The 13,312-nt window shown below is 36.8% G+C and overlaps 1 protein-coding gene across 4 annotated transcripts in view; it reads right to left on the minus strand.

Annotated features, from left to right (window-relative positions):
- SHANK2 (SH3 and multiple ankyrin repeat domains 2) overlaps positions 1 to 13,312 on the minus strand; it is a 344,905-nt gene that overhangs the window by 284,533 nt on the left and 47,060 nt on the right. For all 4 annotated transcript variants that reach the window (XM_085224519.1, XM_085224521.1, XM_085224520.1 and 1 more), the window contains 6 exons: positions 10,424 to 10,627; positions 8,845 to 8,916; positions 8,166 to 8,274; positions 7,742 to 7,893; positions 6,790 to 6,957; positions 3,326 to 3,442 (listed from right to left, as the gene is read on the minus strand). In XM_085224519.1, the coding sequence (XP_085080645.1) occupies positions 3,326 to 3,442; positions 6,790 to 6,957; positions 7,742 to 7,893; positions 8,166 to 8,274; positions 8,845 to 8,916; positions 10,424 to 10,627 (822 nt within the window). The remainder of the gene's footprint in view (positions 1 to 3,325; positions 3,443 to 6,789; positions 6,958 to 7,741; positions 7,894 to 8,165; positions 8,275 to 8,844; positions 8,917 to 10,423; positions 10,628 to 13,312) is intronic.

The following is a 13,312-nucleotide window of genomic DNA, read 5'->3' on the forward strand; positions in this document are numbered from 1 at the left end:
AATTTAAGAGCCAAGGGCACAGAGGGAAGAAAAAAAAAAAAAAAAAAGGAAAAGCTGCTTACCTTGAGAAGCATTGCCAACACTTAAATGAGGTCTGGGAAGGGGTGGATTTTGGCTCCACCCCTTCTGGTCACTCAGGCACATTGCATACACCTGAGCTCCCCTTTGTTGACCCTGCCTGCCCATCAGATGCTCATTCACTGGTTCAAGTTGTGACTTAGCATTTCTACTATGAGTGTTAAACATTTAATGTATGAGTCGTATTTTTTATTTTTTTTTACCCAGAATTATTTGGGCTGGCTATCTATACTATACTGATGAGTCTTGAGGCTTACTTTCTCTCTCTTCCCTATAAAATTATTAATAGTTAATAGAGCAAACTAAATATGATCTTTCTTGTACGGAAAAGAGAAATGCATGAATTAAATCCTTCTGAACTGCAGAAATCTGCAAATGAAATCATTTGAAAACATTTCTTTTTTTTAATTAATACATAGTACCCTGAAGTCACTAGTCTACACTGTTGTAAAATATAACCAGTTGTAACCTGCCAGAAACCTTCTGTGGTTCTAGCCTGCTTTTCAAATGCTAGACTTTCTGACTGTATTTCCTATGTGTCATCTTTATTGTTCATCTTCATCAGGTCTGCACCTGGGTCAGAGCAAGCAAAAGCACATATGCAGGTTAGGCAGAGAATGGCTTGAGAGCTGCCCCGAAAAGAAGTATTTGGGGGTGTTGGCTGATGAAAGTTTTAACATGAGCTGGCAGTGTGTGCTTGCAGCCCAGAAGGCCAATCATATCCTGGGTTTCATCAAGAGAAGTGTGACCAGCAGTTTCGAGGGAGGTGATTCTGCCCCTCTACTTTGCTCTCATGAGACCCTACCTGGAGTACTGTGTTCAGTTCCCAACACTAGAAGGACATGGAGTTGTTGGAGCAGGTCCAGAAGGTCCAGAGGAGGGCCACAAAGGTTATCAGAAGGCTGAAGCACCTCCCCTACGAGGACAGGCTGAAAGAGCTGGGACTCTACAGCCTGGAAAAGAGAAGCTCCAGGGGAACCTTACAGTGGCCTTCCAGTACCGGAAGGGGACCTACAGGAAAGCTGGAGAGGAACTTTTTTGAAGAGCATATAGCAACAGGACAGGGGGAAATGGTTTTAAAGAAAGTAGATTTAGACTAGATATTAGAAAGAAATTCTTTGCTCTGGGGGTGGTGAGAAACTGACACAGGAGCAAGGCTGTGGATGTCCCCTCCCTGGAAGAATTCAAGGCCAGGCAACCTGGTCTAGAGGGAGATGTCCCTGCCTATAGCAGGGGGCTATAACTAGACAATCTTAAAGGTCACTTCCAACCCAAACCATTCCATGATTCTATGATCTTAGGACATTATACATACCTTGTCATATTTCACAACATTTTTGTTTTCTCATCACAAGGATTTCTACTGTATAATTAATAGTCGCATTTGCTTGTACCAATATCTGTACTTAAGGTATATTATCTGTAACTCTAAAAATAAAAATACCTAGATAAATATGTAAAATCTCATATTTTTTACTATTTTTTCTGTGCTCTATATGAGTGAATTTTAAACAAAACAAAAAACAACTTTAAAAAGCAAGAATATATTCAGATGAGCATTTAGCTGGAACTTAGGAAAACAGAATTACTGAAATCCTGAGAAAATGCCCTGGGGAAAGCTGGAAGAGAAAAATTCAATGGATAATGACTCCATCTACAGGAATCAAAAGGAAAAAAGAATTTTGCTGTTCCTGTCCTCTTCAGCCAAAAAAAGTCACAGTTCCTTCCATCTACATTAGTTAACAACTTTCGAATAAAAAGGACACTGAAAACATTAATAGAGGTTACGGTTCACAGTACCTAGACAAAAAAATGTTTATTTTTACATATTCCTAATTAAAGAAAGAAAATCATTGCATGGTAGTAAAACTCCAACTCAGAGCCAAATTTAACTGGCTTCAAAAATACCCATGATTTGTAGATGAAATTTCAGTGAGAACCTCTAAGTGTTCCACAGAATGATTTTTTTCCACCGAGGACAAAAGAATACATCTGTACAAAGAAAATTCCAATTTTCATACTGTATAACCTTTGCTAAAAGTTTGTGGTCTTGTAAGCAGCTATGGCTATTGAAATATTGCAGTAAGTTATTAAAATAATATAAAATTTTAAAAAATATGAGAGAGAGATGAGTTCAGGTTTTTAAGTTTATATGTGCACTATGATCCAAACTTCAAAATTCTTACTTGGGAAAAATGAAATAAATGAAGTTTGAAAATGTATTTTTAAAATACTCAGCAGAAGAGCTTAAAGTTAGTTGTGTATTAAGTTCCTGATGGGAAGCTTACAAGTAAAATTTTTGCTGAGAATGTGAATTTTACTTTTCTGGATAGAAATCTTGAAAAGTGTTAACTTACAGAACCTTTGAGTGACTACAGAAGTGAAGAAAACATGCTAACCTTAACCTAGTTGCTCTGGGTACTTAATGGCCTGTTAAAGCTTGCAGACTGAGCAACAAGCAATCCCATAGTGGCACATTACCCACTGATATGCTGCATACTTCAAACAATAATCGGCATTAATGAAGAAGATTTGTACAAGAGGACTTTATGAATTTATTTCAATAATGACACACACATCAAGCCAGCAGACTTGAAAATTGTCAAATTATTCTCCAAAACCTATTTTTAAAACTGTCGAGGTTATTTTAGACATACTTGAGGAATCTGCTTTGATAAGACTTCAGAAAAGGCAAGATGGTAATTAATTAAGGAGCAGATGCTTTAACAGCTGTTTTGTTAGTTACAGTCACATCTCGTGACTTGTTTTTTTTTAATTCAATGCAACACTGTACATGCTGTATTTTAACACAGTTGTAAAACTCATTCCCTCTCCACAATACATGTAAAGCATGTTGAATGCTATCAAATCAAAATGGTTTTTTATTTGCAAATGACTATACAAGCTGTAAACAGCAAGGAATTGGGTATCTTCTGTACAATCTAGAGATATATCTCCACAGTATTTTCTAAGTATTTCTTATTTAATTCTAATTTAAATTCCAACAAAACAGCAATCGATCCTGAAGAGGAAATAAATCCTCGGATATGATACTAAAAAATGTAGTTCAGTAATACATGGTGTTGACAGCTTTTCCAGTGGATAGGTATAATCTTGCTACCATAGATGAGCAGCCTTCGTATGTAATTAGTGAATAAAATAATAATAGAGTACAATGTGCTTAACTATGTATTTTCTAGTTTCTGGGACCACTGTTCAAAAGCAGGGAAGGTGGGTGCCTGCTCACCTGGTTGTAAAGAGCACAGATGTGCAGTGCTGTGTTTCCCGACGCGTTCTGTGCACACATGTCGGCACCATAGAAGAGGAGGTGTTCCAGATGTTGGACATGTCCATATCGGCAAGCCTATTAAGAGATGTGTTAATGTCTCCATTATTATACGACCTAGTTGCATCAGCTAAGCATTCCAGGTCAGTGTCTTTTTATCAGAGAAGATACTACTTTACTTGGACATAACTTTCAAAACCACCCCTGGACTGCATGACAAGACTCATATCTATATACATCTCTGAACTGAGTTATGTGCATTTCAGGTACATCAAATCTGTGCAAAAGTTTAAGCATATCCTTAACTGTAACTTATCAGTAAAATGCAAATGTTGATATTTTTATAATATATTCCTAGATAGGATACATAAACGGAACCAATATTCTTATTATGCTCATAATGTTTGACGGTTGACTGAAAATAGATTTTTGTCAAGCAAATCTTTGGGAAGTTGTCCACTAGATGGCACTAAAGACAATCAGATTTTCAAATTCTGCTCAAGGTTTGGGAAAATGAGGTCAAAGTAGTTAACATTTTCAGATTCTGTGATGTAAGCAAATGCACCATGTACACAAGATCCTAAAGAGCGTTCCTTTCAAGTGTTTTGCCACTTAACTTCTAACACTGTCAAATGTTACTTTCAGTCAGATAAAACATTAGACCTTGAATACCTTGAATACCATTAGACCTTGAATTAGACCTTGTTTCAGATAAAACATTAGACTTTGAATAGTTGGAAATAAACATAAAGAAAGAGACTACACTAAAATTTTAAACTTCCCTGATTAGCAAAGAACTTTGAGAAAAATCACATTTATTCATTCATCAGTCTCATGTTCTTGCCTCCCCTCCTCTCTACAGTGCACCAATGGAGCATCTTAAAGTTCAAAATATATTTACCTTGACATTGTTTCAAATCAGTATTTTTCCCATACAATAACACAGAATCTAAGCTGAGAGATGCTTATATACAATATTCTGCTGTAGGTACCTAATTACACTGACTTCACTGGGGATTATATCACCTGCACATCTTGCAATTTGAATCAGAAGAATTAAGTGTACTGCTGAACACAAGATTAAATGTGACACATCTGGGAGTGAACTGGATTTCCCTAATCCCAGGCTAATACATTAACCACCACATCATCCTCTAATTTCAATTTCATCATGTAGAAAGAAAATTCCCCAGTATTTTGTTAAATAGTTTATTTATTCACAGATTATTTGCCAAAATCATGTCAGCTGATGTTTGAACAGAATGGTTTAAGGTTGAACAACAGAAAGGAAGCAACTGAAACTACAAAACGGAGAAACAGAACCAAATCAAAGCTGTGTTTCTGACTGCAGGGGACATTAGACCAAATGTACAATGATCCATATTTTGCTATCAGCTCTGTCCAGTTTCTAAAAGTCAGTCAACATCCGGATATGAATGTACAGGTGTCCAACTTTCTATTCTTAATACGACAAGCTGGACTAAAGCCAGGACCTTCCCTCACCTTGCTTCCTTGCTAGAGCAGGATTTGACCCTCTTCCTCTCTTTGCTAATCTGACAGAAATGTTTTCTCCACTTTTTGGGAGCTCTGGAAGACAACAAATACAAGGGAAATGCATTTCCCTTATCAGTGGGATACATGTTAGATGAGCTGTCCAAACTGTTAATGAGGGCTCCCTGTTATAGTCAACAGAAAGGGATGAGTATATCAAGAGGATGTTTAGTTTACTCCTATAACAGCACAGCAGAGCACTTTACCTTTTTGTCATTACTACAAGGACAGCTTGGAGGCTTATTTTCTGCAGATTTTCTAAAAAAAATTAAAAGCACATTTGCTAAGAAGTATTTCTTTGCCATGCAAAGTAACCTTGCCCTCGTCACGCAGACAACATATGTGATTGCATCATGTCACTGTCTTCCTTAATTCACTGATGAATGCTAGGAGAATGGCTGCTCCATAAGTAATGCCTTTATTATGATTTGGCTGACAGCATCAGAAGCAGATACCGGTGGTATGACAGAGAGGTTGAACCTTCCCACCAATATTCCATTCCATTTTGTTGCTGTGCAACAGATGGCAGCAGAGGGGCAGTGTGAGAAAATGGAATCCAACACGGACATGCATAAGAAGCAAAGGTGTGCAATTGAATTCCTCCATGTGGAAACAATTGCAATCATTGATGTTCATCGATGCTTGCTGAATGCTTATGGAGACCAGTGTATGTGAGCACAGTGAGGTGGTGAGTAGTGTGTTTCAGCAGTGGTGACTGTGTCATGAAAGACAAGTCACACTCCGGGTGGTTATGCACAATAGTCACATCATGAAATGAAGAGTATCTTGATCAGCTCATCTGCATGATTTCATGATTACTGAATTGAAAAAGTAGTGTTTTGCAGATGGGAATTTGCTCTATCAAATAGTGTTTTTGTTCTCTCTATAACTGCTGTAGTTTCCATGGAATAAATAGGAGGCATTACTTTCAGAGCAATCTATATGCTTCAATCTATACAATCAATTTCCTTCACAGGCTCAGAAATGATGACAGTGCATTAATTCTTTTTTACTTCTTACTAGAGATGGATCCAAACAATCCAGATTTAAACGCACATACACAGTACAAAAAACTTTTTGTCAGATTCTTTCCCCAAACCAGGTAACAAAACCATCTTCCATTTCTTTCAAGTGAAGAAGAAGAAACAAAGCTGTATACTAAATGAACTTTATATAGAAGAGAAACTGAGCCTAGATAACCTAAGTAGGAATGTAAGGAGTTTTGGGGGGAGTTTTGTTTGTTTGTTTGTTTTCATAGAGCATATTCTCATTTTTATCCACCCATGGAATTTATAAGACAAAGAACATCATGTGCAAACAGCAGAAGAAAAACAATTAGAGCCTCAGTTTCCATATATGCAAGGGATTAAAACTGAACTCAGATTAAGAGTTTGCGAGGATTCAACTACCTGCAATACAACATACTACATGATTCTAGCAGCAGGATCCTGAATCTAAATCTTCCCTGTAAAGTCCAAAGAGAAAGAAGAAAGTATGTTTAACAGACAAGAAGTTTTACCAGGGAAATTAGAATTTAGTTGCTAACAAAAGATCAATTTACTTTTTTTTTTTTCCTTTTCTTTTTTTTTAACTAGAGTGTCTCTAAGACACTCACATACCCAAGTGTCCTTTGGATAAATAGCATTAGCAGCCGGCAGCAATTTCTGCAATAAAATCCACAGTAAGCGTTTGCAAAAGCAAGATGCAAAGCAATAATCAATAATTCCATACTTAAATGTGCAAGGGCTGAATGTATACAAATGGTATTCATTTAGTCACAGAACGTATGCAGTATGTTTCTGCACATAGAATGTACAGGAAGAGTATATTTCCCAGTACAATTTGAATTCTAAACAAAAAGTAAACTTCCCTACCTGATGAATTTCTTGCCATCCATTTTCATCTTTGCAGCTAACTGTAGCGTGTTCATGAAGAAGCAGTTCACAACAGTACGGATCCCCCCCCACAACTGCAGTGTGGTACAGCGGTGTCAGGCCACAGCTGTCTTTGTAATTAGGAGATGCTCCAAGCTCTAAAAGAGTCTGAAAACAAACAGAAACAGTGCTTTTTCAAGGGACTTATAAGTGAAAAGGGGCTTTTCTCCCTGAAAAAGTAATTAGAAGGTGATATTTGTCATGTCTATTTATAGCTCATTTATTTAAAAGCTAAAATAATAGGCTGTGATAAAGAGTAAGTTAAGCGAGGAATGACCTCAAAAGAAGTAGAACCTAAAGGAATCTGTAAAGATGAATGACAATGTATGGTTTCCATATTACATAAATTTCAGAACTCGCTGTCTGAAAATGCTTCGTCACCTTTGAAAAACATTTACTTCTTCATTTACAGAATACTTTATCAAAAATACCACGTAATTTGAATATCTGTCAAAAGGAAATAAGTAAGTGCCATAAACATAAGATTGAATCTAGTTTATCAAGGTGATTTAAGAATATTTGTTAAAATATGAAAGAAAACAGAAAAGACTGTAAAGATACAATGCATAATCCATATTACTGGCACTTGCTTCCCAAGAGATAAGCAGTAATAACACTATCGCTATTTCCTCAAGCAGATCTGTCCCAATCTATGTCAATCCCAATCAGTGAATAAGTTAACACTGCACTACTTTTTTTTTCCTATCCAAGAATCAGAAGTAAAAAGACCCCTTATTGAAAGCAAATCATAAGATTTGAAAGCCTATAACGCACTAGAACAAACACAACTTAATGGATCCATTGAGGATGATACAGTAATTAACTGAAAGCATTCTCCTTTATATCTTTTTCTGCATAAAGTAATGTATAATTTGCTGCTGAAAGTATTCACCTTGAGGGTTACTTGGTTTTTGGCTCTAGCTGCTTTGTGCAGAGCTGTCATTCCATCTTTGGCTCTGAAGTCTAAATGTGCTCCTCCATTTTTCAGAGCTTTTATCACTTCTACTGCATTGTCAAGTTGAACTGCCAAAGTTAGTGGTGTTTCTGAAGAAGAGAATAGTATACACATGAAAAAGGAATGATCAGATTTATAAAATAATGAGCATTTGCTTTAAAATCTTATATTAAGCTAAAAGTATTGATCAAAGAAAATCATGAATGATTATTTTCCTCCCTTGGCCAGCAAAACCATAAAGATACCTTTAGGCTGAAGATGCAAAGGCAACAGATAGAAGGCATGAGATTTAACCTGTTAATCAATTTAGGCTGAGCAAACCCAAGGTACTATGTTATGCTGCTACTTTTATTGTTCTGACCTCCACTTTCTAGGTCATGATAGTTGGGGTCCAGTCCTCGGTCCAACATTTTTGTGATTTTTTCCACTGAGAGATGATGCACATGATCCATAAATTTTCTCAAGTTAGCCTGAAATAAAGAGTGACAAATGAATCATCCTTTAATTGGAAAGGAAATTTTTGACTTAAAGTGAAATATTCTGTCACTATATATACATTGACATCATTTAACTAATTCACACTCTTGAAGAACCCAAATTTTTACCATAGTAATATATCCTACAGTTTGTAAAGTTCAGGAATCAAATGCAATAAGATTCAGTTGTTGATAGTTTTAACAAAAAATGAATAAAATATTAATTTAGTAAGAAATTAGATTGGTAAGGTAATCATTATTGTTTGGATCAGCAAATGAGTCTGAAGACATGGATCACGTTTTTGCAGCATGCTAAAAACACACTATATTTGCGTAGTAATGTTCATTAGATATTACTTGTACACGTGTATAAGAGTCAAACACGGATATTTTTCTGTGAGCAAAATTCACAGATCACAATTCACATCCCCATCAGTGTGGGAAACACGTTGCTTGTTGTTCTGCAATTCACTCAGGTGGCAATGAACTACTTATTTCCAGTTTCTCAGACACATTAGTTTTCTGAGTAGGCATTTACTAACTTCCCCAGTAAACTGGGCATACCTTTGTATGAAGTTTGGCCAGCTGTTTTTCATCAAGATTGAACTGTTTGTACACTCTTTTCTTGTATCGAAACTTGGAGGGAAGAAACAACAAACAAATATACAAAAATTTAAAATGTCATATTTTGCTTAAAAACTAGCAATAAAAACATTTCTGACTTTACCAGAAAGGATTATCCAAAGTGATGTAGATTCAAGTAATATTCGTAAAAAAGACTTACTATTTTATTTTGAATATTCACCTACAATCAGACCTATGCATAAAAAATGTGTTATTATAGTTGTATAGTTCATGTAAGCAAAATGTCTATCTTATATAAATGTACTGAGATGAGTGGAATTACATGGGAAATGAGATCAGTCTCCAGAATCTACATAAATAGGCAAGAATTACAGTGAAAGGAACTTACTCCTGAGGGCATCTCAGCACTTTTATTTATGGTCTCAGACAGAAAGAAGGCCTAAAGAGTCATGTTAAATAAAAAAAATACACATTTCAAAATATCAGCTGAGGACTTCTAAAATTTAAATTTTCAGAAACAACTCCTGTAAAATCAACATGGGCAGAACACGGGAATGGTTCTCCTGATGTTTAATGGGACTGGTCCTGTGGGTGAGGGTCACAGGATTGTCTCTTTTGTCTGAAATTCAGCCTCTATGTGCAGTTTGCTACCCTTCGGCTAGCATGGAAACATCTGTGGCCAAAATCATGGGGTTTACATAGTTATAATTTGTTATTATCTCATCATAATATACACAGTTCAAAGAATGCAGCACATTTGCTGGAGAAGACTACACTGTAGGAAGCTTTAATACCAGATTCTATAAAAGCCCACTTTTAACCCACACATTACAACCTTTAAACTGCGGTGAGAAGAATTTTACCAACTGAACGCTTATTAAACAAAACTCTGCAACAAACATGGCAGAGAAAATAGTGCAGTTATTTATTTTGCTTATGGCTATAATATGAACATCAGAGATCGACTTTCAGAAAATAAACTGCTGGACAATACAGGACTCAAAACTCTCTCTGGACCCTGGTTCTTTTTTCTTTCATTTGTGTCATACTGGGGAAAGTTTATTAACTACAGATTATTACTGGATGATGTACCATCATACAATCAATACTAACATTAATTAAATGCTAGTTTTGTGCCTAGCTTCCTGACAGAAGGACCCTCCTTCAGCAGGAGACAAATGGCTATTATTAAGCAACTGTTACCCTATTCATGTAAACCTAATCACATACCAAAAATCTTAATCCAGAACCTTACAATTCTTTCTTAAATCACAGACTACTCTCCTAAAACACATCTCCTATGTCCTCAGGAGACAAAAGACCCCAAATCAAATCTCCCCAAGGTTCTGATTCTTTGCAGACCTTGGGGGTGACATGTAGAGTAATTCCACCAGCAAGCAAACACCAGCATTTCTGAGAGAAAGAGTTTGAGTTCATACTTGCTGATTGCTGTTTCCCAAATGCAATTCAGGTGCACACAGAAACCTCAAATATAATTTACTGTATAATCTGTATCAGAGCAATACAACCTTATTTCAGATTTTCCATATAAAAATACCTCTAGGGAAGGAACTCCTTTATTCACTGGCTGTGGATATTCCCTGAGAAGTCGTTCCTCATCCAAGAACTTTCCATCTCTACCATTGCTTGCTGGCTGGAACAGTCCATAATTCAGGACATCTTTCAAACTCTGATTCAAAGTGCACAAAATTCGTTGCTTTGCAACCCACACTGAAGCTTCTGGGTTAAATCTAATGCATTTCTGCAAAGCAAAATGAGAGAAAAAATCTGAATTATGACAAAACATTCAAACAATGTCTTATACTATAAAATTTACAACTGTTGTATATATACACTAAATCTGTGTGAATTCATGTGAATGAGCCATGACAAAATCTACATCAATAGAATTATATTTCAGACACTCATTCTTCTATAATAACTAGTACACATGCTCGGTGAAAACCCAGGACATCTCAAGTCACTCCATAAACTTCACTGATCAAGTCCTTCTTCAAAGAAAAGATGCCTTCACAGCAAACCGGTTAGAAAAGCCAAGTGAAAGAAGGGATGTTACAACATGTTTAACCACTCACTTGGTTCTAGGCTGTTCTGATGACCAGTCTGGTCTGCAAGCATTTCACAGAAAAATGGTAGTCAGTTAAAATAAGTTTATCTTCGGGTAAGCTTGTGAGAGGAACTATCTGATGTGAGGCACCAGAGGACTTGAAAAACTCAGAAACCTTTGCAAGTTCTCTGCTACTGAGCAACATGAAATTTCGGAATTTAAGTATTTCATAGAACATCTTGAAAGACGTTGAAAGGAGCACCACAAGGATCACCAAATCCAGCTTCTGGCTTCACAGAGGACCACCCAAACCCTATGTCTGAGGATGTTGTCCAAATAATCCTTGAACTCTATCAAGCTTGGAGCCATATCCACCACCTCTGATGAAGAACCTTTTCCTAACACCCTATATGATCCTCCCCTGACACAACTCCATACTGTTCCCTGAGGTCCTGTTGCCAACACCAGAGAGCAGAACTCGGTGCTGACCTCCACTCCCTGTGTGGAGCTGCAGATCACTATGAGGCCTCCCATCAACTTCCTCTGCTCTGGGCTGAGCAGACCAAGGTATCTCAGCTGCTCATCATACCTCTTGCCATCCAGAACCTTTTCAATCTTCGTAGCCCTCCTTCAGATGCTCACTGACAGTTTGATATCCTTCCTATGTTAAGATGCACAAAATTTCATACAGTGCTTAAGATGAGGCCACACCAAGTGCAGAGTACGGCAGGACAATCTCTCCCCTCAACCAGTGAGCAATGCTGTTTTCGAATTTATTTACTAATTTGATCTTAAATGAAATTCACCAGTATGAGCTGCCAAAAATTCTGTAACCTCACTGTTGCTTCTGCACTGCTCAACTCATCAGTGTCCGCTGGCATCCTTTAGAAGTCCTGAGGCCATCCATAGAAAATGGCTGCAGTTTGTCTTCTTCAACTAAACTTACTTATCCTGGCAAACTCAGCATACATCCAAACATCACCTGTGATCCCACGAACACAAATCAACTAACAAATTCATGTCATTCATGAGTGTTTCAATCCTGAATTTTTATTAGCAAATGCATAAACCACAATTACTTTATATGCTTATGATGTCTTCTTGGACATTTCAATAGTATGTGGCAAAAATTTTCAACAGTGTAAAGCACCAAGTAGGAGCCAGAAGACTTTGAATTCACAACTGTTTTTAACTGAGCAGACACTGTAGTCAACCAGTCCTCGTTGTGCGCTCATTTAATCAGAGCAGAGAGGACTAGCCGAAGCAGAGGATTTGGCTGTGCTTCTGTGAATAAATCCTCAGACGTGAGGACTGACACTGCAATGGCCTGTATTTGTCATCGCTGGCTGGCAGTGCCATTAAAGCTGCTGTGACAGCATCTTGCAGTGGCATGACCAAGTGAGCAAGACAGGCACAGCAGAATTGGGTCCTGTCCAGCTCCACTGTGGTCAGTCATGAATTATTTAAAATTACCACTGGGTTTGTCTTTCCCAGCAGTTTTTCAGACAAGGCTCAAGTACTGATATCAGGGTATTTTGGGGTGTGTGATGGGAGAGTGATAAAATAATGGAGAAGGGACTAGCAGCTGGCAACTCCAGAGCACACAAGCAGAATCTGTGGCAAGTGAACCCCCAGAAACAAACCCCCTACTCTGCTGACATCACCACTTCCACTCCGCAGCTGTTGACAGCTTTTACTCTGAGGAGTGCTTTCCTGCTTGCCTTTATTTTATTGTCCTCAAGTACTTATAGATATCTCCCATGCTTTTAATACAATTGTGTTAAACTTATTTTATTGGTTTACAACTTACCATGTGCTCAGGAGATACTTTGACCTAGGAAATAACTGATAGCTTTAATCCTTTACTTTCTTAAATATAATTTAATAATATATAATTTAATATGTTCTTAAATACATTTCAATATAATTACAATTCTATGATAAAAATGTAATCAAATGAAATATCAAGTTTTGTCATAAATAAGGTTGACTAGAAAAAAGCATTCATTCTGCTTCATCTATCTTTTATTAAGTTTCGAGGTGTTACCTGAGAAGTGTTGTATTCTGTTGCTGATGTTTTTACAGGGGAACATGAAGGATTAAAAGGACGGCAGAAGGAAGATATGACCTGTCTTGCAGTGGCATAACACTACTTTGATTTTAATTTGCAATTGCAGTTTAAATATTATTTCTTTTTTAAATACACCTTGATTATTCAACGTTTCATTTCATCTGTTGTGGTCTATCCGTTCTTGATTATCTGCAAGCATAGCAGATGATAGTGGATATTTCTAATTCTCAAAGATATGTTAAACTGGCAAAATTATAAATAATTTCATATTTCATCAGAACATACTTCAAAAGAAAATAATTATACAA

The sequence above is a fragment of the Meleagris gallopavo genome, chromosome 5, assembly GCF_905368555.1.
Source record: "Meleagris gallopavo chromosome 5, MGAL_WU_HG_1.1, whole genome shotgun sequence".
In the NCBI taxonomy this organism is placed as follows: domain Eukaryota; kingdom Metazoa; phylum Chordata; class Aves; order Galliformes; family Phasianidae; genus Meleagris; species Meleagris gallopavo.